The sequence below is a fragment of the Tamandua tetradactyla genome, chromosome 19 (genome assembly GCF_023851605.1).
Source record: "Tamandua tetradactyla isolate mTamTet1 chromosome 19, mTamTet1.pri, whole genome shotgun sequence".
Classification (NCBI taxonomy): Eukaryota; Metazoa; Chordata; class Mammalia; order Pilosa; family Myrmecophagidae; genus Tamandua; species Tamandua tetradactyla.
Window position 1 is genome coordinate 70,951,992 of NC_135345.1, and position 24,543 is coordinate 70,976,534.

At 35.7% G+C, this 24,543-nt stretch overlaps 1 protein-coding gene across 1 annotated transcript in view; it reads right to left on the bottom strand.

The window, feature by feature from the left end:
* Window positions 1–2,271: 2,271 nt before the first annotated feature.
* Window positions 2,272–24,543, bottom strand: part of CSN2 (casein beta) — a 365,252-nt gene continuing 342,980 nt past the window's right edge. Inside the window, exons 5-10 of the mRNA XM_077137094.1 lie at window positions 8,134–8,244; window positions 6,443–6,505; window positions 5,541–5,567; window positions 4,435–4,458; window positions 4,298–4,336; window positions 2,272–2,841 (exon numbers count right to left, since the gene is read on the bottom strand). Of these exons, the coding sequence (XP_076993209.1) occupies window positions 2,272–2,841; window positions 4,298–4,336; window positions 4,435–4,458; window positions 5,541–5,567; window positions 6,443–6,505; window positions 8,134–8,187 (777 nt within the window). The 5' untranslated portion in view covers window positions 8,188–8,244. The remainder of the gene's footprint in view (window positions 2,842–4,297; window positions 4,337–4,434; window positions 4,459–5,540; window positions 5,568–6,442; window positions 6,506–8,133; window positions 8,245–24,543) is intronic.

The window sequence follows — 24,543 nt, forward strand, 5'->3', positions numbered from 1 at the left end:
TGGATGAGACTGGTTGGGCCCCGGGCCCTGGCCCACAGAGCTGGTGCCCCAGGAGATGGCTGAACAGGCAGATTCAGGCCTGTTAGCCCGGTGTGGAGTCCCTAAATGTCCTTAAGCCTTCAGTGGGGTCTAGGGTTAGAGCCCCTTCCTCCAACTTCTCTGGTCCCTCAATCCTGCCAGGGTCAAGCTGCTTTCACGCTAATGCTAATAAGAACCTGAGTCTGGTTTTGTCACAGCTACAACATGAGGTCCTCCTGGCTCCCCAACCTCCCATGTTGCAGCCCCCATCCCTGCCCCTGCATCAGGGCTTCCCACCTCTGCCTCTGCTGGTTAGGATGACAATTAGCTTTTAAAAATTGTAACAAAGGGAGTAAAAGAGTAGTTCAGGGATAGAATTCTCGCCTGCCATGAAGGAGACCCGGGTTCGATTCCCGGCCCATGCACTTCCCAAAAACAAACCAACCAACCAACAAAAAAAACAAACAAAACTTCAACAAATGGTGCTGCAATAATGGGATACTCACATGAAAAAAGAGTGAAATGGGACCCCCACCATGCAGCATACAAAAAAAACAAATTGCAATAAAGACTGGACAACTTAAATATGCCTAAAGGATTAATTTATTGAAATGACTGGAAAGGAAATAGGTTTTAAGAAATAATAATAAGCACAATTCCAGTTACCATTTTTGTACATATTTTAGATGTGTTTATAGTGTTTCCAGCTCGCAATTGAACTGGTATGGTACTAAATGCATTAAAATTTGCAAAGTATAAAGAGGTTAAGAGTCAACTTCAAATGAAGATTAATACCACACAATACACAACATATATAAAATAATAAAGTTTCTTTTTTTTTTCCCATGTGGATTAATTAAAAAATAATTTCTGGTAGCATAATATGGGCCACAAGTCCATTCACAGTCAATTCTGTGAAACAGAAAAAATATATATTAGTTTAAATTTTAAACGATAAAACAAAGCCTGGTGAAGTCAAAGTTAGAAATAAAAATGCAAGTTGACCTTTTAAAAAAAGTTCAAAAAAAAAAAGAATTCTTTTCCTTTTTCATAAAACTGAGGATAATAAAATGTAAAGATATAGGCATTTGGAAGCAAATCAATCAAATCTTTTAATACAATACTATGTAAATAAACTTTAAAATTATTCAAAACACATAAAGCACATTATTTGACATTGTAAATGCAATTAGCAGCACTGACATATTTTGAATGTGGTTATAAGGGGAAATTTTAAGTTGTATATATGCTACAAGAGAAAAAAGTGTTTTAAATGCATGTAACTGCACAACACAATGAATCTTAAGCTAAACCATGGACTACAGATAATAGTACAATTATAAAAATGTGCTTTCATCAATTGTTATAAATGTACCACACCAATACAAGGTGTTAATAATGGGGAAATAAATGGGAATCCTGTATTTTATACATGATTATTCTATAAACTGATAACTTCTCTAATAAAGAAAAATGCTTAATTTTAGGTCAGTTAAAACTAGTCAAGCATTGAGAATAAATTGATAACTAATAAATAACTGATATATTAACTGAGTTTGCCTCCCTTAGGCTTATCCAAGAGAATAAGTGCCTCTGAAAACATGCACTAACTAATGATAAATCTAATTTCTAACCCCCAAAACTTACCAAAAGTGAGGAAGAGCAATCAACTCTATAATCCTCTTAGACCTTAAAAATAAATAAATATATGTATAAATATATAAACGTATATATGCATTGCACATCTTGAAAAAAACACTTGTCCTAAGAATGCTTTGAGTAATGAAACAAACATCTCAATCTTTTGTTCTCATATGCACATATATCAAGAAAAAGGTTTTGTGAAGGAAAGGATGTGAGGAATAAACACAAGGGAAAATTTCGAGCTACATAAAATAATAAATCTTCTTTATTCCAAGTTAAATCAGTTTCCTGAATTTAATTATAGTTTAAATGAGCCTAGATTAAGTATTCCTCTATCTAAATCAGAAGTTTTCAACAGATCAATTAAATCAGAATCCCTACAAGCATTCCTACCAAACAATCAGTTTCTTTCTTCTACACAGAAAATCAAAACAACTATTTCAGAATTTCTGTGAGTAAGGCTAGGCATTTGGATTCTGAAAAAAAAAACTAAAAAAGCTCTTCAGCTGATTCTATGGTGTATGTAAACTGTGTACTTTTTGGATCCATAAACACATGCCTTTATTTTTTCATTTTACAGTTCTCATTCATTCTAACAATAGACACATACTATGAGTGAACCAGCAAAGCAACTCGATTTGAACTTACAGTAATAGGGTTGTAACCTTGGGGAAGTTGTTGGGTCATAGGGTAGAACTCCGGAGTAAAGTCAAGTGCAGGCTCTTGGTACAGCAGAAAGGCTTGGATAGGTATATTCTTCTGGGGCTGGGGCATCATATGCTGGGGAACAGGCAGGATTTGGGGCTGAGAGAGAGAGAGCTGGGGCCGAGCAGAAACCACAGGACCCTGAGGAATAGGTTGAGGTTGCTGGTGGATTAAGGGCTGGAGCAGAGGTAGAGGAAGGTACAGATGTTCACGATCATTGAGACTCGGGGTTTGGCTATCAGTAAAGGGCACCCTTGGAGATTTAAGGAAGGGCATAACATTGGGTTTAGAGAAGATGTTGTCTTTATCTTCAGGGACTTTCATTATTTCAGATTGAAGGAAAGGCAGCATCATGGCAGGCTGAGCAAGAGGCAGGACGTTTTGTTGAAGGACGGGGTAAAGGATGGGCTCAGCATAAGGATAGATCAGTGGCTGGGGCTGGATAAAGGGGTGGATTTTATCCTGGGTTTCATCCTGGAAAGAAAGAATAGGAATTTTTGAGGCCGTAATTCAGTTACAGCTGTCATTCCTAATGAATTAATCTTCTCTTTCTTGGAGAACTGTAATTGTCACAACATATTTTCACAATGAGTGAAAAGAGAGAAAGATAATCCTTCACTTCTTTGGTTAAGAAATTATTTGGGTTCATATGAAGAATAGCAAGTAAAATGGCTTTTGAAAGATTTCTCGTTAGTTCACTCACTTCATAGACGAATTCACACACCAGACTAAAAACAATGTTGGGCATTTCAAGACCTTCGAACTTTTCCAAAACCACACACTTGGTATTCAAAGGGCATCGACTTTCAACATGGATGTGGATGACACACCAAACAGTTTTTCATATGATAAGAGGAGATACAACTTAAAAAATTTAGGGGGCAATTCCAAGGTTTTCTTTTGTTTTGTTTTCATTAAAATTCAGTCTTAATTTTTGGCTAACTTCAGGGAGTTAATACCTACCAACCACTAGCACAGCTTTCCTTGGTAGAAGGTAGCTATCTAGAGTCTTTCAAATGGCGTCAATTTGTAAATTCAATTTAATTTAGAACTTTCTTGATAAAACAGGGAGGCTGAAATATTACAATTAGAAGTATGTTACCATAAATGTTATTTAGTTAAATATAGAATTTTATGTTTTCAGGAAAATCCTTGAATTTTTTTTTTTTTTAACATGGGCAGGCAACGGAAATCGAACCCAGGTTTCCAGCATGGCAGTCTAGATCTCTGCCTGCTGAGCCACCGTGGCAGATCCAAAAATCCTTGATTTTTAAGCAAGCACTGTTACTTAATAATTGGGTAGCAATGACAGACAATTCTCTATTCAATTGCTCAATACTCCTTCTTACATCTGTCTAACGGAAATACTTTAATAACATCAAGTATTCAAAAACTGTACATATAAAACCTAAAATATGTTATTGTGAAACCATTCATTATTCATTATGTGTCAGCTCATCACTCTTATGGGGTAGATATTCTTATTAATATTCCCAGTTTACAAATGAAGAAATTGCAGTATGGAGAAACTTGAGGCCAAAATCACACAGCTGATAAATGGTCAAGTCAAGATTTTGTGCCATATTGTCTCCCTATTCCCTTTCATCACCACCTTGAGAATAAGAACATAGTCCCCAACTGGGAAATGGTCCTAATAATATGCATTTGTTGAAAAAGGTATAACTTTATTAAAATGAGTAAATCAGTAATTTTTCTTAGGTCTTAAACATGTAATCTCAAAACTGATTATGTTTTAAAAAATGCATTTATGTTGGAGAATATTGACTTTGTCAATGTTCCATTTCTTACAGGGGTTGGAAGATGCATGCCATTTATTTTATTATCATTCTTTAGACTGAGTATAAACCTAATGAATATTTTTTATGTATTATATTTCATTCTTAAAATATACTCATCATGAACAAATTACCTCTCTTTGTTGTTCCTCATGTTGCGTCTTCTCAATTTTCTCCTAAAAACATAGCATGAATAAAGAAATGTCATCATCTGTTAAATGTAAACATGAGAAACTTTAAAAATATGTACATTTAAATATGAAGGGTTTACCTTGTTGACTTCTGTACTAGATTCCTTCAGCAAAATAAAAACAAAATCAGATTCAGTTTCAATGATCTCCTACTTAAACAAGCAGTTCTTACGTAAGTCAGAAAATGAAGGCAGTTAATAGGTTCATGTGAACAACTTATTTGATAATGTCATTTATGACTTAGGGTAACCCCTGAAGCATATATGCTTACATGAATAAGTCTATTCTGTAAAAGAAAGATGAATGCAATCAGAAGAGAAAAGAAAATTAGTTAGCATGGTATAAAAAAGGTTTTTAATAAATACTAATTTCTCTTTTTCTCTACCCTCCCTTCCTACCACAACAAATGATCTCTAATACCCTATCTGATACTAAAATAATAATACTCATTGAAAATATGTTTTAATAATCATTGGTACATTCTGCCTATCATTCTTAGTTCATTTGTTATACCTTAGGCTTCAAAGGTATAACAAAGAAAGTGTGTCAATGAATTATAAGAAATAAATACCCCTATGGATTTTTAAATATTTTTGATGAGACAAGCAGTATATAAATGCACCATTTAATTAACAGGTGATAGCCTTTTAAAAAGAGTAAGTAATTATTTGGCTCTCCCAGGCAAATTTAGGATTGCACTAAGTCTCATTGCTTCTTATTTACTTAAGTGACAATTGTATTTACAAAACATGCTCATTTGCATGTCTGCCTCCCCACTATATTATGAGTTCCTTGCTATCTGCATCTTTATCTTTTAGGTTTGCATCACCAGCAACTAGGCAATGTCTGAATCACAGAAGTTGCTCAATAAAGGATTATCATAACAATGAATGAGGTCAGAGTAGAGAGAGCTCAGTAAAAAGTGAAGGCAGAAAACATAACTACAAGCATAGTAATAAAAAAGGGGGCAACGTGTCTTACAAATTTAAGTAGTGAGTCAACCTAGAAGACTATTGACTTCTCCAGACATTTATTCTATCTATAAATATATGATACTGGGAATTTACATCATAGTTATATGTCAGAATGAAGCTGCGTTGGCTTAACTACCCTAATGTAACACAATAGAATGATAAGCATAGCTCTTTACTCTTCCAAAATTGCCTATAAATAAAAATCATCTTACCTCACTGCTTGAAAAACTTTCTACAGTCTGTAAGGGAAAACAAAAAGTTAACAATCAGGTGAGTCTCCATAGAACATAAAACTGCTTTATGGTTGGAAAATTTGTTCTTAATAAAAAATGTCTTACCTCACTAAACACAACAGGTTCTTTCTGTAAAGAAAACAGAATACCGCCAGTTTAGTGTCAATAGCTAACTCATTATTAACATTTTTCCTACTTAATTTTTACCTTGTTTGTGCACAAATTAATTTGAGAAATAAAAAATAAATGCTATTTGTCTCTCAAGAGACTTGAAAAACAGTTATTATGATGTCTTTGATGTTTAGTAAATTTCCTATTGGTATATTTTTATGTTATTGGAATGAATTACAGGAATTTTGATGAATAAGAGAAAAAAGTTATTTCAATTTGTAGTAAACATTTTTTATTATGATCATGATCATGATTACTTTGGTACTGCCTGATATTCTATCCTCTGGGTGTAATTGCACACACACAAATAGGATTGACCCAATACCTAAGGTGAGGAATACATGTGTTTTACCACTGGTATAAGATCTATTTATCTAGGTTGCACGTTCATGCAATTGTATTTGTGCAATATTACTCTTTTTTGTTGCTTTATGTTTCTTATTATTTTGTTGACTGCTGCCTGGTTTGCTTGTCTTTCCTTTAGGGACTGGTGGCACAGTGGTGCAGAAAACTTCTGATTCAGATTTGTAGCCCTGAAAGAATCTGAACTGAAAAATGGGGTATTGTAAACCAATTTTTTAGGAGCCAAAAAAATTATGTTGAAAGTCTGATTTTTCTGAACATTTAAAGATGTTAGTGACATTATTCACTATACAAAATCAGGTAGTCCAGTAGACATTAATTATTTTGAAATTTCCCTCTCCACTTACCTCCCTTGCGAGAGCAAGAGCCACCAGGCAAGCAAGGATGAGGACCTTCATTGCTATCAACTCCTGTGATTGCAGAAATGAGGACATAGTAAGTGACTGACAATCTGATATATTTTCTCATTTAGGTGGGGTTATGTATCTTTTAATGAATCCAAAATATAATGTTAAATAAAATGTCTTATTTTAGAGAAAAAAATGCTGATAGAAGTTTTATCATATGACCAAGGCTATATGTGGCTCCTTATTTTTACTATAAAATCCAAACTTCATTTGTCAGCCATTCAGGTTTTTTTCAGCTCTCTGTTACCTTTATCTGATTCTTTTCACCTTGTTCACAGTAGTATATTTTTTGAAATGTATAAAGATGAAATAAATGTTTACTAAGAGATTTATTAATTCATTTGCTCAAAATTTTTAGTAAACACTACTTATTACCAGACATTGTCTAGTTGCTGGGATACAACAGTGAACAAAATTTTGAAGTGATTCAAAAAAGAACATGGTACTTTATTGGAGAGCCTTATAGTTAGGGAGGATCTATTGCCTTCCTTATACTTTATACTCAGTAACGTTTTATAAACCAGTTAAATCAGAACTTCATTACTGGCATGCAGTCTAAGCTACTCTTTCTTACAAATCAGTTCGTTCCTTTATTTTCAAATTACCTCTGTCAAAATTTGAATTTCCTTACAAAGTGAAACACTTCCCTTCTTTTGTTTGCTTGTTTTATTTTGTTTTGATTTATACAAGGGAAAGAGACAATGTAGTCCCCCACTACCACAAATTATGCAGTCTAATTTCCCAGGGGTCAGCACACCAGAGCGCAATGGACAAATCTCGTACTTGGAAAAGCACCTTCATGATCAAAGTATCTCCCTGCTAGGTAAATATTTGCTTCTTTTAAAACATGATTCTGTAATTCCATGTCTCTATTTTAATATGATTGGAAATATCATAAACTTGATGATAAACCTGGAAGATGAATGTCATAGACAAGTCTGATGAATACATTTTTCTCCTAAAATATGAAACATTCCAAGTAATGCATATTCCCAAACTACACTTTCAGTTTGTTTTTTTCTTGTAGTTTTTTTTTTAATTAGAGAAGTCAGAGGACTATAGAAAATTCATGCGTAAAATACAGAGTTTCTGTGTGCCACCCTATTAACACCTTGCTTTAGCGTGGTACATTTATTATAATTGAAAGACCATTTTTATAATTGGATATTAACTATAGTCCACGGTCTCTCTGTTTCTTTACTAATTATGCTTTGTCTAAACACTACCTGTTGGATAAAGCTTTCCCAATAATTATTCACCTACCCATATGATAATTTGAATACATTTATTTTTAAGGCTATGATACGTTAAGACAAGTCAGAAGATTTACTTAGTTCAAGAAATAAATCTCTTTTTGATATTCCCACTAACTAGGTTTGTACTAAAAAATGTAATTTGTGGTACTACATTTGCTTAGACTCATAAACCCTGTATAAGTCATTATAATTTTTGCCAAATCCTCTCAGCCACTTCTATTTTTAAACATCAGTTTTGAAAACAGTGTCAGCATTATTTTAAATACTCCTATTTAAAAGAATTTATTTTAAGCAATTCTGTTCTTCTTTATCTCAATCTAGTTTGAAATAAAGGGTAAGAAGGGGATATATTGAATTCACATCTGAAATTCTTACCTTTCTCCCAAGATGGAGGACGAGCGGTGAAAGTGTTTCTGAGAGGATGAACATCTGTCTGCTTCTGTAGCCTTTTATATTCTGTATTCAATGACATGCTAATTTTGTAATCTGAAATATAATCAACTGGGAATTTCAATTCCAAGAAGTCTGCATGATTAGAAAATGATTTCCACCCATTATCTGTCCCTAGAAATTCTGGGGAGCATTTAAACAAGGGAGTGTTTCACAAAATGACGAAGAAAACCTATCCAGGAAATGTAATCGTCCAACAGCTAAAAACAATATCTGGAAGACAAGGACACTGGCCCAGTCCCCTAGTTATTGGGTACATGATTGGGTCGCTTTAGTTCTTGCTGGGACCTCAAGACTTCAGCTGAGGAGGAATTCTCAGAGAACATCAGAGATATGCAGGGGCTTCCCAGGGCCTCAATGCAATGCTAGCCTAAGCAGCTGTTAGTGTTTTGTCCTACAATAGAGGAACTGACGAGGTAGAGAAGCCCATGATGATAGCTAAATCATGACAGGCAAATTGCTTAGCTCCCAGGGTCACCTGATTTGAGGAAAATAAACCGTTTACTTTAAACTAATATTTTGTTCACAAGAGGAATAAACCTTCCTTGGCAATGGAGTGACTCAGAGAAGGAATCTAAATGACTGATTTAGGCAAATTTCTGTATTTCTGGATAAATCTGTCATAAAAGTTTTGCCCAGTGTCATGGAGACGTACGTATTTGGCAAACATTTATTATCCATTTTTATTTTAGGCATAATAATCATTGTCATAAAATGGGTACTTATAATTTAGTGCTAATCTGTAGATATTATTGTGTTTAAGCCTCATAAAATCATCATTTCATATTTTGGTTGAGGAAACCAAGACATAAAAGGATTAAGAAACTTGCTCAAATCATATTGTTTATGAGTGGTAGAGATATCATTTATATCCAAGTCTGTCTGACTACAAATGATTTTATCTGGTCGTATGCAGTGCCCCACAGGCCATGTTTTTACTCACTTGAGATTTTGCTATAAAATTTAGCTATCAATGTAGCATTTTGACTTACATGTGCAGAATTTATTTTTGACTGCATTGAAGAAGAGAGAAAAGGTGCTGAGTGTAGATGGGGACAGTGTTCATTAAGGAGATGCTATTTTAGTTGGGCCTCAAAAGAACGAGTAGAATTTTGAGATGACGAAATTGCAGCAAAGTATTTAGGCTAGAGGAAATGCAAGATCATGAAGAGAAGACACCGAGTTTGATGAATTCTGCATTTAAGCATGAATAGAGAATATAGAGTATAAGTTACTCTTGCATAAGTTTGATGGAGTCACATTATGATGCCTTTGAATTGCAGATATGTAGTTTGACATAATTCACCTTTGGGATTGCATTATCTCTTTCAGGATAACCAGAATCACAGGAAACCGTTTTTAGGATAGGAAATACTTGTAGTTTACAAGAAAAAGGCCAATGGGCCAATGGAAAGACAGACTTGAAACACACCACAAGGATAAGGATAAATTGATGGATCAAGTTCTAGAGAAAATGGTATAGGATCAGAGTCACGCCTGTAGAGTTATACCTATGAAAAATGAACACGTTTCATTTGGGATAGGAGAAAATATACACGATTGAGTAAATATAACACATATTTTGAGATACAGGGCAAAGAAGTTTAATTTCATATTAAATGGTCTTATTTTTCCCAGTGAGGTAGAGAGAGGTATTTTCAAATGAAAGTGAGGGAAGTGGTTATGGTTTTGGGGTTCTATAAAATGGTGCAAAGTTCTAGTTAATGGGAAAAATCAGCATGATTAAAAAGATCCACAAGCAAAAATGAAGACATATTTGAAATTACATATCAGATTGTTGTCTTTGTCCAAGTAGACTGAGGGCAAAATAGTTGCAGTAAAATGTCAGTAGATCAAGGGAATTGGGGAGGGTGGAGATAGAATGTGCTTGTGCTAAAGCCACTAACCAATAGGTGTTGTTTGAGTGAGGAGAGAAGAAGTCAGTAGTAGGGTAATAAACTAAGACACTAAAAAGGGCTTAAATAAATGGAGAGGGTAAAAAATAGCAAAGACAAGGTCTAATGAGAATGAGCAAAGATAAGAAGTACAAGAGTAAGCTTTTGCTCAGATGGAAATTTTAGCATTTGGAAAAAGATTTCTGTTGATGAGTAGATCCAAGAAATAGCCATGCCTGTAGAATTCTGAAAATAAGTGGATGTTGAAGGAAAAGAGTACAAAATATTCCATATTAAAATATCTATTTTTTTCCAGGCATTTCACTTAATTGTCAAAAATGCAGTAATAAATTTAAAAGGTATGATTCTTGTAAGGTATAGTTCTTGTCCCCACAGAGGTCAAAGCCTTCATGGGTAGACAGATATGAAAATTTACTTTTAATGGAATGTAGCAAAAATTTTTTAAAAATTGGCATAAGATATGATAAGCAAAAAAGAAATACCAAGTTCATTTTAGTTGATGATTAGGAGGGAAAAACAAGGCCATGAGCCCAGAGCAGAATTCGGAAGCCAGGTGAAGGACAGGTTGACCTGAGATGGCAAGAGAATTCCAAGCAACAAGGAAAGGGGGAATAGAGTCTCGGGCACAAGAGAAAAGTAACTACAACCAAATAGAGTAGTAAACCTGGATCACTAATTGCAAGGAAGGGAAAAGACAGAAATGAAAATAAAGAGGAAGGGGTGGTATAATAAAGGGCAAAGTTTGGTGCACATTTACAGAATATGAATTTGTGTTTATAGATACTAGAGTGCTACAGAGAGTCTTAGGAGGGATAGTAACATTGAGAGATGAGCACTTCCAGTGAACAAAATTTCTGCAATAAATGTCATTAAAATATGTTTGCTAAGGTTTGGACTCACATTTTTTAATAGTGATTTGATGTTCACAGAGAACAACAGAAGATGAAGGCAGGAAAGAAAACTGACAGATTGTCAGGAGCAGGGTCCTGCCCAAAGGACCATAATGGAGTCTGAGGCAGGCCCCAGAGTACTTGATTTTTGCCTATTTACAAAAACAGCTTCCAAGTTTCTTGGCCTCTTTAGTAACTGATATTCATAAATGTATTTGGCTGATTGAGTTTGACTCTATTCATTCTTACTAGCTCTTCTTTTCTATTCACTGCTTATAATAGGCATATTCAGGGTTTAAGCACAGATAGACGATACCCTTCTAAATTAAATAAGTACGGTATATTGGCTTCCTGTGGGTCTAATTAATGATTTTTCTTCATAATATAACTTGCTCTCATGTCATGCTAGACTCATGGAGTAAAGGGGGACACCTAATTGTATATATGTTGTATATTGCTTAGAAAACCCAAGTCCACATCAGTAGTACATCTAAATTATTAAGTTGATAATCATTCTAAAGACTGTTTATACTGAGCCAAGAAAAGAAATGATGAAATGAACCCAATGTCATAGGCCTTATGGGGAAAGGCCTGGCTGCCCAGAGTGCCTTTGTGTGGGTTGCCAAGGCCACAGGCAAAAAAAGAAGGGTGATTTCTGAGAAAAGGAACAAACATGTATTCCCCACATACTCCTCATATCCTTTTAATTTTCTCAACAAGATATTTACATATTGTGCAATAAACACAGCACTTCCTTGCCATTTTCTCTCTCATCACTTTTGAATCATGTCAATCAGTATAGTTATGGACTGGATTGGGCCAGAAAAGTAGGAAAAAACATAATTAAGGGAATGACTAACAAAGCACTTGAGAAAGAGGCTTGTCTAAGGGAAAACTGGAAAGCCAGAGATTTAAGATAAAATCAGATGTTAAGAGCCAGGTAGGCATCAAAACCTATGGAAAGTAAGGAACAGAATGTCACGTGAGGCAGCCCAGACTTCTGCCATGCACAATGTACAGTGTTACCATTTATGTTGAACGAAATGAGAATTGAAAAAAAAAAAGGAAGAAATTAAAGAAAAAAAATGAGAATTGAACCCCTTGAAATTTTATATGAAAGTCCTAGGTGAGAAGCAAGACAGAATCAAAGCAAGGTGGTCTAGGACTATTTGTTATTGACAGCATTTGTACAGCCAAAGCCATCTCCCACATTGGGTGAAAGATCTGAGATACGTAGACATGAGATTTGGGTGAAGCATAAAAATAATAAACGAAGCCATTTAAATAAAAGAAAGAGGGCAGAAATGAAAGCAGGATAAAGACCACAATAAAAGAACAAAATTGTTCAGGAAAAAAGAGCTGGAAAAGACCTAGATATCATCTATATGATATTTTAAACAGATTTTAGAGAAAAGGAATCTGAAGTCCTAGTAAGTTGTATTATTTGCTTAAAATACTACACCTATTAAGAGGTAAAGCTAGTACTAGAAACTCTGTCACTTGAGTAATATTTTGGGCACTGTTTAATAACTTCACCAAAGCATGGGAAATAAAAGGAAATAAGACAAACAAATAGTGTGGATTTTATTTAATAGTCTAAACATTATGAAGAATATAACACATAATTAACTCAATTACTATGTAGATATGGATAGTTACACAGTTTTTGATATAGCGCACTTCAACTCTTTCACTAGATAATTCAAATTTAATGAACTCAATTAGTTATTTTAAATATAGCTACTATTGTATAAAGTTAATAAAAAAACATGGAATAAGAAAAATATTCTCTAAGTGGGTATCATGGAAGCATAAAGCCCAAGACTGCTTTGTAGGGCACACTAGTGTCCAATCACAGTCCAATTTCTCCTCCTTCACACGTGATCATAAAATTTCACTCTAGTTCAAGATACATTTATTGAGTATATATTATATGGTAGACCAGCATTTTTCAACCTTGGCACTACTGATGTGCTGGCAGGGTAATCTTTTTTCATGGGGCTGTCTTGAGTATTATAGGGTATTAACAGCATCCCTGGCCTTTACCCATAAAATGCCAGTAGTACCACCATGCCAATGGTAAGAACCAAAAATGTCACAAGAAATTGCCAGACATTGTCTAGGGAGGAAAACTCACCTCATGTTGAGAACAATTATGCAGGACAATACAAAAAATTACCTTGAGATACAGAAATGAGGATGCCATAATCCCTGCTAGCTAGTAAATCATAAAAGTGGTGGGGAATGGTGTGGCGATGGCGATCTGGGTTCTATTCCCGGTGCCTGCCCATGCAAAAAAAAAAAAAAAAACAACTTGTAGGACTGATATCCAGATTTTGTCATTTGAGTAATTTTACCAGTGGTTAAGATACAGCTGAATAAGACATTTAGGCTGAGAATACATAACCAGGAAGTCATATTGGAACACACTAATTACAATTTTACTTGATTTTGCCTTATGCATTTAAATTTTGGTAACTTTTTGAATCACAAATGAAATAGTCTATGTAATTTGCAAGCATGTATTTTATTTTCAATATTCATTTAAAATTAATTATAGTTATTTCCTCTGAAGGGGAAATTTAAGGGGATATTTTGGAGCTATATGAAAAAATGTCTATCAGCAGAAATTTTTTTCTAAAAACTCAATGGTTTCTTTATATAAAACACAGGAAAAGGAAAAGACAGTTTTTAAAATAATGTGAGAAAAATAATAACTAAAATTGTTATAATAGGAACAGTTGAGGTAACATTTATACTTCATATTAGGATATTCAACTTGAAGCATTTTTTCATTCATTCATTCCACATTTATGGAGTACTCAGTATGTGCCATACAAGGTGGGAGGTGTTGGAGATACAGAAATGAGATCAGCCTCTGCCCTCAGGAAATTTAGTCCCATGAGCAGGACTGTGAGGCAGCACACAGGGCCAGGGGACCAGAGATTATACTGAACTGTTTTGTAGAATAATTAGAAATGGCAGGATGGCATTTTAAGGCAGAAACCAATGAAATTTACTGGGCCATTATCAAGGCAATCTGAAGGTGAAAGAATTGCACTAATACAATTTTTGAATGATTTAATTTTTTTTCTTTTTTGCATGGGCAGGCACCGGGAACCAATGAATGATTTAATTTTAAAAAGAAAGCTGTTCTTCAGCTGCTCAAGGCTATTTTGCTAACAAAATTATTTGGGTATATCTACATTACAAACAGATAAACCTATTCTAATTGTAGGAAGTAGTAGCATCTTCCAATGACTATTAAACTACTGGGAACAATAAAAATAATTAGCAGTATTTCATCATCTGCTGAAGTGAGTAAGCATTTCTGATTGGATATGGAAAGATAAATGTTCTTTTTGTGTAATAAATTGCAGAAGCTGGAAGCTAATTTTCATGCATTTGGATAATCAACAAATTTAACTGCCTACTCTGTCATATATATTTTGTGCCCTGGATTATATCAACTGAAATGATCTTTAAATAGTTATTCTGCACCAGCCCAGAATTTATATATACTTACAAGATTAAAAATTTCATAGATACAAAAAAAAAAATTCAAAAGACCAAAAAAAACCAAAAGAGATAAACTGTTCTTTAGAAAAGTTTCTGAATGGGTTTGATAGTTTCTAACTATGTACTTATGGTGTTCAATTAACCTGTCCATATAAGTTATATTAGGAAATGCACTAGTCAAAACATAAATTTTGTACCAAATGAACATTTTTTGGTTTGGTCTCACACAGAAGTTGAAGTTTTAAAATATGATGACCATCTATTTTCATATGGTATAATCTAGGAATGCCTAGAGTGTACAATGGTAGTGACTAAATGTAAAAATTGCATGAGAAAGAACAAAGGAATGTCAATATTGCAGCATGTTAAAAGGGACTTTTTGACTCAGGGGCCCCTTAGCTCTTTTGTGGAACCAGATGAACGACCACCAGGCAGCTCAGGCATGCCAGCACAACACCCATCAGAAGGCAACCTGCTTGATAACCCTTGTTGGTAGATACAGCTGTACATTAAAGGAGAGCAGTGCATCACCACCTAGCAGGCCCCCTCCCCTCCTGGCATGGTATTTTTCCCTTTAAAACCACAGCTCTTAGAAAGAGAGCTGGAGCCATTTCCTTTCTTTTGACTGGTAGGTTTCATTGGCTCCCACCTGCTTTCTCCCTGCTTTCTTTCTTCAATATACCTGTTAAGCTTTGACTCACTGTCCCGTGTGGAATCCTTGATGACTCTGTGCCTAATATCTGGTGCCAAAACCCAGAAATGGAGGTCAGATGAGGCTTAGTTTTCCAGCCACTCAGGGTGATGGGACAGCCTTTCAGTTGACTTCATTCAGATAGTAGACTGAGGTTTGGGTCTCCAGCCCCTTGGGGCAACGGGACAGGTTTTCAGTCAACTCTCTTCCCTGAACCGCATGGTCATTCAGGTTTCCATGTGCTTGATGGCTTGCGTCCACCAATCCAGACCATCTTAACGTGATGCCACCTCACACCCATGGCATTCAACGCAAATGTCTACAGCTAATTCGATCCTAAGTAAGTGACATCTTTCTGCTGAGATCCTCCCCTTGAGAGTTTTGTTCAGTGTCCCAGCAACCACTCAGCCTGCCTCAGCATGCCTGGCCTAAAGTCTGAGCTCAATCAAAACTCTCTGGATCCAAGAGCATTTTTTTTTTCCATTGCTGCAGTCAAGAGTAGTTCAGGGGATGCCCTGAGCAAAAGACTGCATGCAATTTCCCAATCCCTGACAACAAACTGGGGATGCCTGCTTTGTTGTTGTGACTAGATCATGGATCTGGGTGGTGAGTCTCACTCAGAGCTGCGCCTTGGGTAGTCCATAAGTTGCTAAGGGAGCTGGTAATCATAAGCCTTGAAGGGAACTGTTAAGCATAAGCCCCCATGAGCAAAGCTCTGTAAGCCTCCTGTGCAAGGCCCCGACATGCATCAGCCTCACACCCCCAGGGAGATCATAAACCTCTAGACAGTGCTGGTAATCATAAGTCTCAAAGGGCACCATTAAACGTAATTCTCCATGAGCAAACCTCTGTAAGCCTCTTGTGTGCAAAGTTCCCTAGCACTTAGTAATCTCCCCTCCTTTTTAATTGGAGTTTAACAAGCCCCTTCCCTTCCTTCCATAGTCATGAGTAATGCCCAATCACTTCACGGTAACTCTAAAACTACTCTTCCTCCTAAATCTACTCCCCTTGGATATTTACTCTGTAATCTTAAAATTCCTCTCAAAATAGCCTAACTAGATAAGTTAGGTTACATGAACTAAGCAATGTACCTGGTAATAATAACACTTATATAAAGTATAATAAAATAAAAAATATGCTAATGCTTCAACTATTCTATTTAAAAAATCAATTAAGTTTAGTAAAAATATAAATAGATTTTTTTGTAACCTTGATTACCTGAATTTCAAAGAATCTGGCTTTTGGCTACTTGGTCATTTATTACCTCAGTACATAACAGAATCTGAATTTGTAGTGGATTTGTTAATATCAACCAGAATATTTCTGTTAATAAATGCATCATAAATAGAGAAAACCTAATTCCTGGCTTAAGAACGTTTATATTCTAGTTAGAATATTTAGAATATATTTATATAAGGGCAGAGTATAAAATGAAGAAATTTCTTCACAATGAAGAAATAAAAATGCTGGAAGAATTTTAAAAGGCCAAAAGGTAAGGAATGACCTAAGAAGTCCTCATAGAGATGACACATGTAAGACCTTTAAATAAGAAAGTAGCGTTTAAACAGAACTCTGAGCTGGTTTTCAAAAATCATAACTTAATTTTGTGGATTAACACATTCCTGACATTGTTTAGCAGTTGGGAATATAGTTGAGAAAGATTTGAATTTTTTCTCAGTGTAAATCCCTTTAATATCAAAAAGCTAATTATATTTCAAACTTGGGGCTTTCCTGACCTCTGAAGGTAGTGCAGAATTAGACTGAGATATTGTAGATATATTAAAAAGTAATCGTTTATGTGTTCTGAATATAATGTATATAGATGCCTGGCTATGTTCTAAACCCAAGCATAAATTTCTTCCCTCCCTCCATTATTTTATAGTATCTCTGTATCTTTTCCCTTCATGAATATTGTTATTGGAAGAAAATATACAGGTTCAAAAGCTTTGTATCATATATTTAATAAAAGAAAGCTTTTGTGTTAAGCTGAGTATTCATACAAAACTAAAATTTAGCTTTCTCCCTGTTGAAATAACATAGACATAAAAATAATAACTATATTAATATTTATGTTGGCATTGTTCTTTATTTCAGAAGACAAGCCTTCTCACTGTTAGGGAAAAAACTGTTTCAAATAATTTGTTCTTTCATCTTGTATAAATAAGGTACTAAAGTAACTTAAGCTATTACCTAAGAAGTGTTTGGAAGTATCATAATGGTTAAAAGGGATTTTCTCTCTTGTTGCTAGTTAAAATAATATATTCATATATTTGAAGATTTATAAATTCCTAAAAATTTGACAATATTCTCACTGTTGATGTTATATCCTGATTCTAATCTGTATGATGTTAAGCAATAGTATGGTGTTGTTAGTCATGGTTTTAGTTATTCTAAAAAGGCTAAAGATCATAAAAACAGCCAAACTGTCAGTTGCACTGCTCTGCTCTAATACTTCTACAAAAGCACAAGTGCTCAAATTTTAAAAAAGGTTGAGGGCGGTGCAACAGTGGCCCAGTGGCAGAATTCTTGCCTGCCCTGCCAGAGACCCAGCTTTGAGTCCCAGAGCCTGCCCATGCCCCTTCCCCCCCACCAAAAAAAGTTGAATAAATATATATATTTATTTTATCTGCTGAATAATATAACTCTGGTAAATGTGTAAAAGTATAACAGAACACACAAAACCTCTGCTATGGTTTCTTAATATAAAACAACTATCTAATGTTTTTTTTTTTCTGAAAGAAGCTTCACTTAAGATTGCTTAAGGCCCAGATTATAAGTACTAACTATTATCATTAAATTCTGAGGTACTTTTACTCTTTGTATAGCCCAGCAGTTCCCTGTAACTTTAAGTGTCTATATGACACATAAATCTAGATTTGGTTCCCCAGATCTGAAAGTTAGCATGGGTCCATACAACAACAATTAAAAAACTAAAAGAGATCAAACACCAATTAAGGATGTGATTAAATTGATCCAGTTAAAACCAAGGTAAATCAATATACAAGATAAAAAATAATATCTGTATTTTAAAGCTTTAACTTGTGTGAGAGATAAAAGGAAAATGTTTATTTTGTCCAAAATTTACATTGTCTAATTTAATCTGTCTATTGAGTCAAACAACCTAATTCAGCTTTATTTAATATGAAACCTGGAATAAAGAACAAAATCTTAATGTTTTATACAAGTTAATGTTTTATACTCTGCATTTCAGAGTATTTGAGACAGAAAAAAAAAATGCCTGCAATGTCCCTTGAGGGACTGGGAAAGATAAAACTATTAGGAATTTCCCAGGTGAGTAAGCTTAACATTTTCTTAAGGAAGAGGGGCTCCCAATTTAACAACCCAAGGCCTCAATTTTGAGGTTTGCCCTTATGAAGCTTATTTTTGTAATTGTAAACTGAACCTACTTAGAGTTAGTGCCTAAGAGCCTTCTCTAGAAGACCTCTGCTGTTGCTCAAATGTGGTCTCTCTCTAAGCCAAACTCTGCGCTCCCCCCCAACATGGGACATAATTTTCAGTAGTGTAAGCCTGGCACTGGGAGTATGAAATATAACTGGCTCTAGCACCATGGGACACAACTAGCTCCAGCATCACAGGACATAACTGGCCCTGGCACTGTGAGCCAAGGATGACCCTGGCCCTGACATGAATGAACTGACCAAAAGGGGGAAAAGAAATCGAGTTTCAATGGCTAGGAGATTTCAAATCAAATTGAGGTCAACCTGGAGGCTACTCTTATGCAAACTTCACCCCAATATTGCAAACTGTCACAATATGGCAAACCCCCACCAACAGTGCTCCTAGAAACTCTAAAAAATATCCAGTGCTTTGTAAAATTTTACTTATTAAGTTTGTTTCTCAAAAACTTGAAACCGCCAGATTGTTCTAATGCCAAAGAAGCTCTGAAACCCAAAAATGCTGGACTCTCCAAAAATAACAACTTTCATTGTTCATCCCTATGCCCCTTAATAATAATGCCCCTTTTTCAGCCTTGAAAAAGTTAAAAGAGCCTTGGATGTCCTAACCACAACAGCAAGTAGAACCTGTGCAATATTAAATGAAATCTACTGTTTTTACATCAATAATACAAGTCAGGTAGCAGATGTAGGTTCATCTTGACTAGAAAACTTTCTCTCAAATTTTCTTTCATTCTTCTCCACCCCTTTCTGAGATATTCAGCTCCCCCTCATTAGGTCCTTAATTATCCTTCCTTTAATTTTCCTCCTATAGCCCCTTGCCTCTTACAATGTCTGTCTAGATTTGTTCACAGGTCATAGCAGCTATGACCAACCAGCAAAATTCTGAAAACACACTCCTGCTATAACAGAAACTTTAAAAACTGCTCCTGTCACAACTATCAGTCTGTCCCAACTGAAGATGACCAGAAACCCAATTAGTAATGCTCCTGCTTGACTTGAAGCAATTTTCCCCTTCCCAACCATGCCCTGTACTCAGCTGGAAGTAGCCAAAGAAAGATTACAACAACCCTGCTCCTTCTAAAAATTGCTTCGAGCTAAGCTAAGGCACTAACCCAAACCCAACCCCCATTTCATTCTATTTTATTAAAAAGGGAGGAATGTCAGGTCTCAGAAAAAGAACTTCACATATAAAGGGGACTTTTTGATGCAGGGGCCCCTCAGCTTCTTTTGCAGAACCAGATGTGACAGCAAGATGAATGATCACCAGGCAGGCCCAGGCATGTCAGCACCACACCCACCAGAAGGCAACCTGCTTCATAACCCTTGCCCGTGGATGCAGCTGCAGGTCAAAGGAGAGCAGTGTGTTGCCACCTAGCAGGCCCCTCCCCTCCTGGTGCAGTTTTTTTCCTTTAAAACCACAGCTCTCAGAAAGCGAGATGGAGCCATTTCCTTTCTTTTCGCTGATAGGTTTCACTGACTCCCACCTGCTTTCTCCCTTTAATAAACCTGTTAGCTTTGACTCGCTGTCCTATGTGGAATCTTTAATGACTCCATATCAAACACATATTTACAGACTAAGCTGGTATAACCATTTCTTTAAGCCCTCTTTTTTCCCAGTTTGGTCAGCCCTGAAGCAACTTTAGAGTTTCTTTGAAGTTAATTATTTCCGCTTTAGTCTGTTATACTGAAACTGCACAAAACGAGGTTCTCTGCCAATGTGCATAACAGCCAATCTATGATAGTGGGTTTCACAGAGACAGAGAGTTTGTTATTAAGTGGGAAGCAGATTAGATGGCCTCTTGACCTAAAAATGTCTCCCCATGTCCAAGGATTTTACGGTTTTTATGGGGAATAAGGGGAAATGGAGTTCAGTTCTTATGTTTACAATAATAAGTATATGCAACTACAATTTACAAATGTGAATAAATAGAGTTAGGTTATAATTAATCCAGCCATTACAATTACAAGTCAGTAGTTAGTTCTGAGATAACTCAAGTTCTTACATTAACATTAAAGGATAATCCTTTACAACTCTGAAGTTGTAGAAGAAGACAAGAGGGTAAAGGTGGGCCAGTGAAGAGGTTTGTACAATTTGCAATTCAATGGGTTTCAGTAATTTCAGGTATTTCCTTTTGGCTATTCTATAATATACTGGAAAGTAAGAAAAAGACATTTATATAATGACTCATCCAACCTAATTATTTTTTGAACCTTAATTTCTCAGTAAATATTTCATGTCCTATAAGTATATAGTTCCCAACCTCAGCTATATTGCTTGGGCTATTTATTCTAGCATTTCCCTAATTTTCTCATTGTCCCATTAAACCTTCTCCATAAGGTTTAATTTCCTATCTCAGTTTACATATGCCAGAAGAATACCTTCAATTTCACTCCAGAAGTAGTTAAGCAGTCACTGAAAACATAAACCTTCTAATGCCCTCACTGTTATCATCAAAGTCTTTAATTCAACAAAAATTTATTGAGTGTGTACTAGCTGCCAAGAATGGCCATAGATGTTTAAGATGCAGCAGGGAATAAAAGCGATAGAAGCCCTGCCTTCATGGAAGTTGCATTCTACTTGGGAGAAAGTCAAGAAGTAAACAGTACATAGTATCAGGTGGTGATAAGAGCTCTAAAGAAGCAAAGGCAAGGCAAAGGTATAGAGACAATTTTGAATAAAATAGTCAATGGTGGATACAGTAGGGGGGCAGTCTTAAAGCAGTGCACAGAATCCACAAATACGTCCTTTTCTCAGTACTGTGTGTCATCCTTGCAGGATAAAACACAAACCTCTAGTAACGAAGGGGACTGTCAGCACATTCTTTCCTGTTTTGCGCCAAGCATGTGTAAATGTCAACTTTGATCTGAATCTGGTGGGCATGTTTTACAACACCATTTCACACACCAGTGGAATCCCTGTCCCTGTTGGGGAGGGCAAGGGGTTCCTCCACCGTGGCAGCGCACAAACACAAGAGAGGGGTGCTGACCCTGGAGTATCTCCCTGAATCACATTGAGACTCACTGGCTATGAGAACCTGACACCCACTAGTGAAGCTGGCTTTATTCTGTCTCTTCTCTATGTGAGTAAAATGCCTTCCATCAGAGCCTGTGTGAGTCGTGCTTTTGCTGGCAACCTTGACATCTGCATGGAATGTGTTGATATCTCTTTGAGTGTCTCTCCTGCTGTCTGATAAAGGACTTTCTGGTAAAGCAGCAGTTTAAAAAGATATGAATCAAGATTGTGAATAAGATGAAGGAAGATTATTCCAAGCAGAAGGAAGAGCAAGTGCAAATTAATTATCATAGGAATGTATTTACTATAGTTGGGGAGATTTCAATGAGACCAATAGGGATCGAGAAAAAGGTGATTAGTAGATAGAAAGAAATGAGGTCACAGGAAATGGGGATGCAGATTATAAAAGCTTGTAGGTGAGGTTCAAACTTTGGATTGAGATTGAAACCTATGGAGAATGACATGATCTGATCTATATTTTGAAAGGGAGGCAAAGGTGGAAGGAAAGATATATTCATTTTGACCTTATGGAAACTTCCAGGTCTTTGATCTTTCCATTTCCTTGTATTCCTCTCTTCACCTTTAATTTTATTACATTTTCTTCTAATTCAGTACTTTAAATTTAGCATTCAGTATATACTTGTAATAACAAAAACAACTCCTCTTAATTCTTTGAACAACCTACCAGGTGAAATTGTAATATGGGAAAATCCTTAAAATATTTCCACTGATGCTCTATGAAGGAAACTCAATTCTCTATGAAAAAAAGTGCTCATTTGTATGTTCTCTAATCTTATTTAAAATACAACATTTCTTGCCAGATCTTTTCCTTGTATTTAGTCAAATATCTCTCCCTTTTCCTTCAATAAACTGTTTTAAAACATCATTAATCTTCTGAAACTTCTAAATTACTTCATCTAGTATCAATTTCCAGAAAACAACTTCCTCCGTTTTATAAAGAAAATTGAGTTCATTTGGCATAGCTGCCTTGACTTCCCATCCTCACTCTTAATGTCTTATCAGATATCTCTCTCCCACCTTCCACTCTTTTTATATATATATATTTATTGAAATATCTTCATACACATATAGTCCATCCAAAGCATACAATAATGGCTCATAATATCATCATATACTTGTCTATTCTTTGCCATGATCATTTTTAGAACATTAAAAGTATTCCAGAAAAAGAAATAAAAAGAAAAAAGGAAAAGTCCTACATCCCTATCTTTTAGCCCTCCCTCTCATTGACTACTAGTATTGCAATCTATTTTTTTAACCCCTTATCCCCCATTATTTATTTTTTGTCCTTTTTTTTTTATTATTGGCCTGTCCATACCCTGATAAAGGGGGTGTCAGTCACAAGATTTTCACAACCACACAGTAACACTGTAAAAGCTATATACTTATAGATCAACTTCAAGAATCAAGGCTACTGGAATACAGTTTAATAGTTTCAGATACTTTCCTCTAGCCACTCCAATGGAACATAAATTAAATAGGAATATAGAGAGAGAGCATAAGAATAACCTCCAGGATAAACTTTTAACACTCTTTGAAATCTTTTAGCCACTGAAACTTTGTTTTGTCTCATTTCTCTTCCCCCTTTTGGTCAAGAACTCTTTCTCTAATTCTGTGATGCCAGGTGCCAGCTCATCCTCAGGAGTCATTTCCCACATTGCCAGGGAGATTTACACTGCTGGCAGTCATGTCTCACAAAAGGGGAGAGGGCCGTGAGTTCACCTGCAAAGTTGGCTTAAAGAGAGAGGCCACATCTGAGCAACAAAAAATGTTTTCTGGGGGTGACTCAGGCATAATTATAAGTAGGCTTAGCTTTTCCTTTGCAGGAATAAGTCTCATAGGAGTGAGTCCCAAGATCTAGGTCTCAGCTTATTGAATTGTTTGTCCCCATTGCTTGTGAGAATATCAGGAGTTCCCCAGATGGGAAAGTTTATTATTTCCTCTTTTCTCCCCAGACCCCCAAGGGGAGTTTGCAAATGCTTTTTTTTATTCTCTGCCCAAATTACTCTGGGGTGTATTGGAGCATCACACTGACATGTATAAACCAAGATCTCACTCCCTATTCAAGACTCCACGTACTTAATGGTGTTTGAATAAACTGGTCATACTAGCTAAATTAGATAATATGTTACCAAAAGTATAGATTTTGCACCAGATGAACATGTTTCCCTTTTGTCTCCCACAGAAGCTGAAGTTTTAAAACATAGGCCATATCATTCTTTACCTTGTATTCTACTTTACCTTAGTCCTGTCCGGATCAGCTTCATTCATATGTCTAGTCAAAGTCTTATCACTTTTTCACCTTTTTAAATAGTTGCTATATGGGGTAATGCTGACTTTCATAGCTTCAGAGCTTTAACTTTGAGTCTTAGGTATCACACAAATATCTGAAGTTTCAGGGAATGACCAAGTTATACAAAAATAGTTCACTATCTCAGAATTTAGAAATAACAGTTACAACTCTGGAATAGATGTGACTATTGTAGCAGCTTACAGTCTAGGAAACATTACAATAGGCATTTACCTGATAGTCCATACTCTCAAATTCAATTCTCTAAGTTGGTAAATTATAGTTAGTCCATATGAGTGAGACATGATAATACTCGTCTTTTCGTTTCTGACATTTCATTCAACATACAGTCCTTAAGGTCCATTCACCTAGTTGCATGTCTCCCAACTTCATTCCTTCTTGCAGCCGCTCAGTAGACCACTGCAAGCATACACCACAGTTCCCCCTTCCATTCCTCAGTCATGGTACCCTTAGGCCACCTCCACCCATTGCGAATCAACAGCACTGCCATAAAAACCAGTGTACAAATGGCCATTCTTGTCCCCACTGTCAGGTCCTCCAGATATACACCTAGCA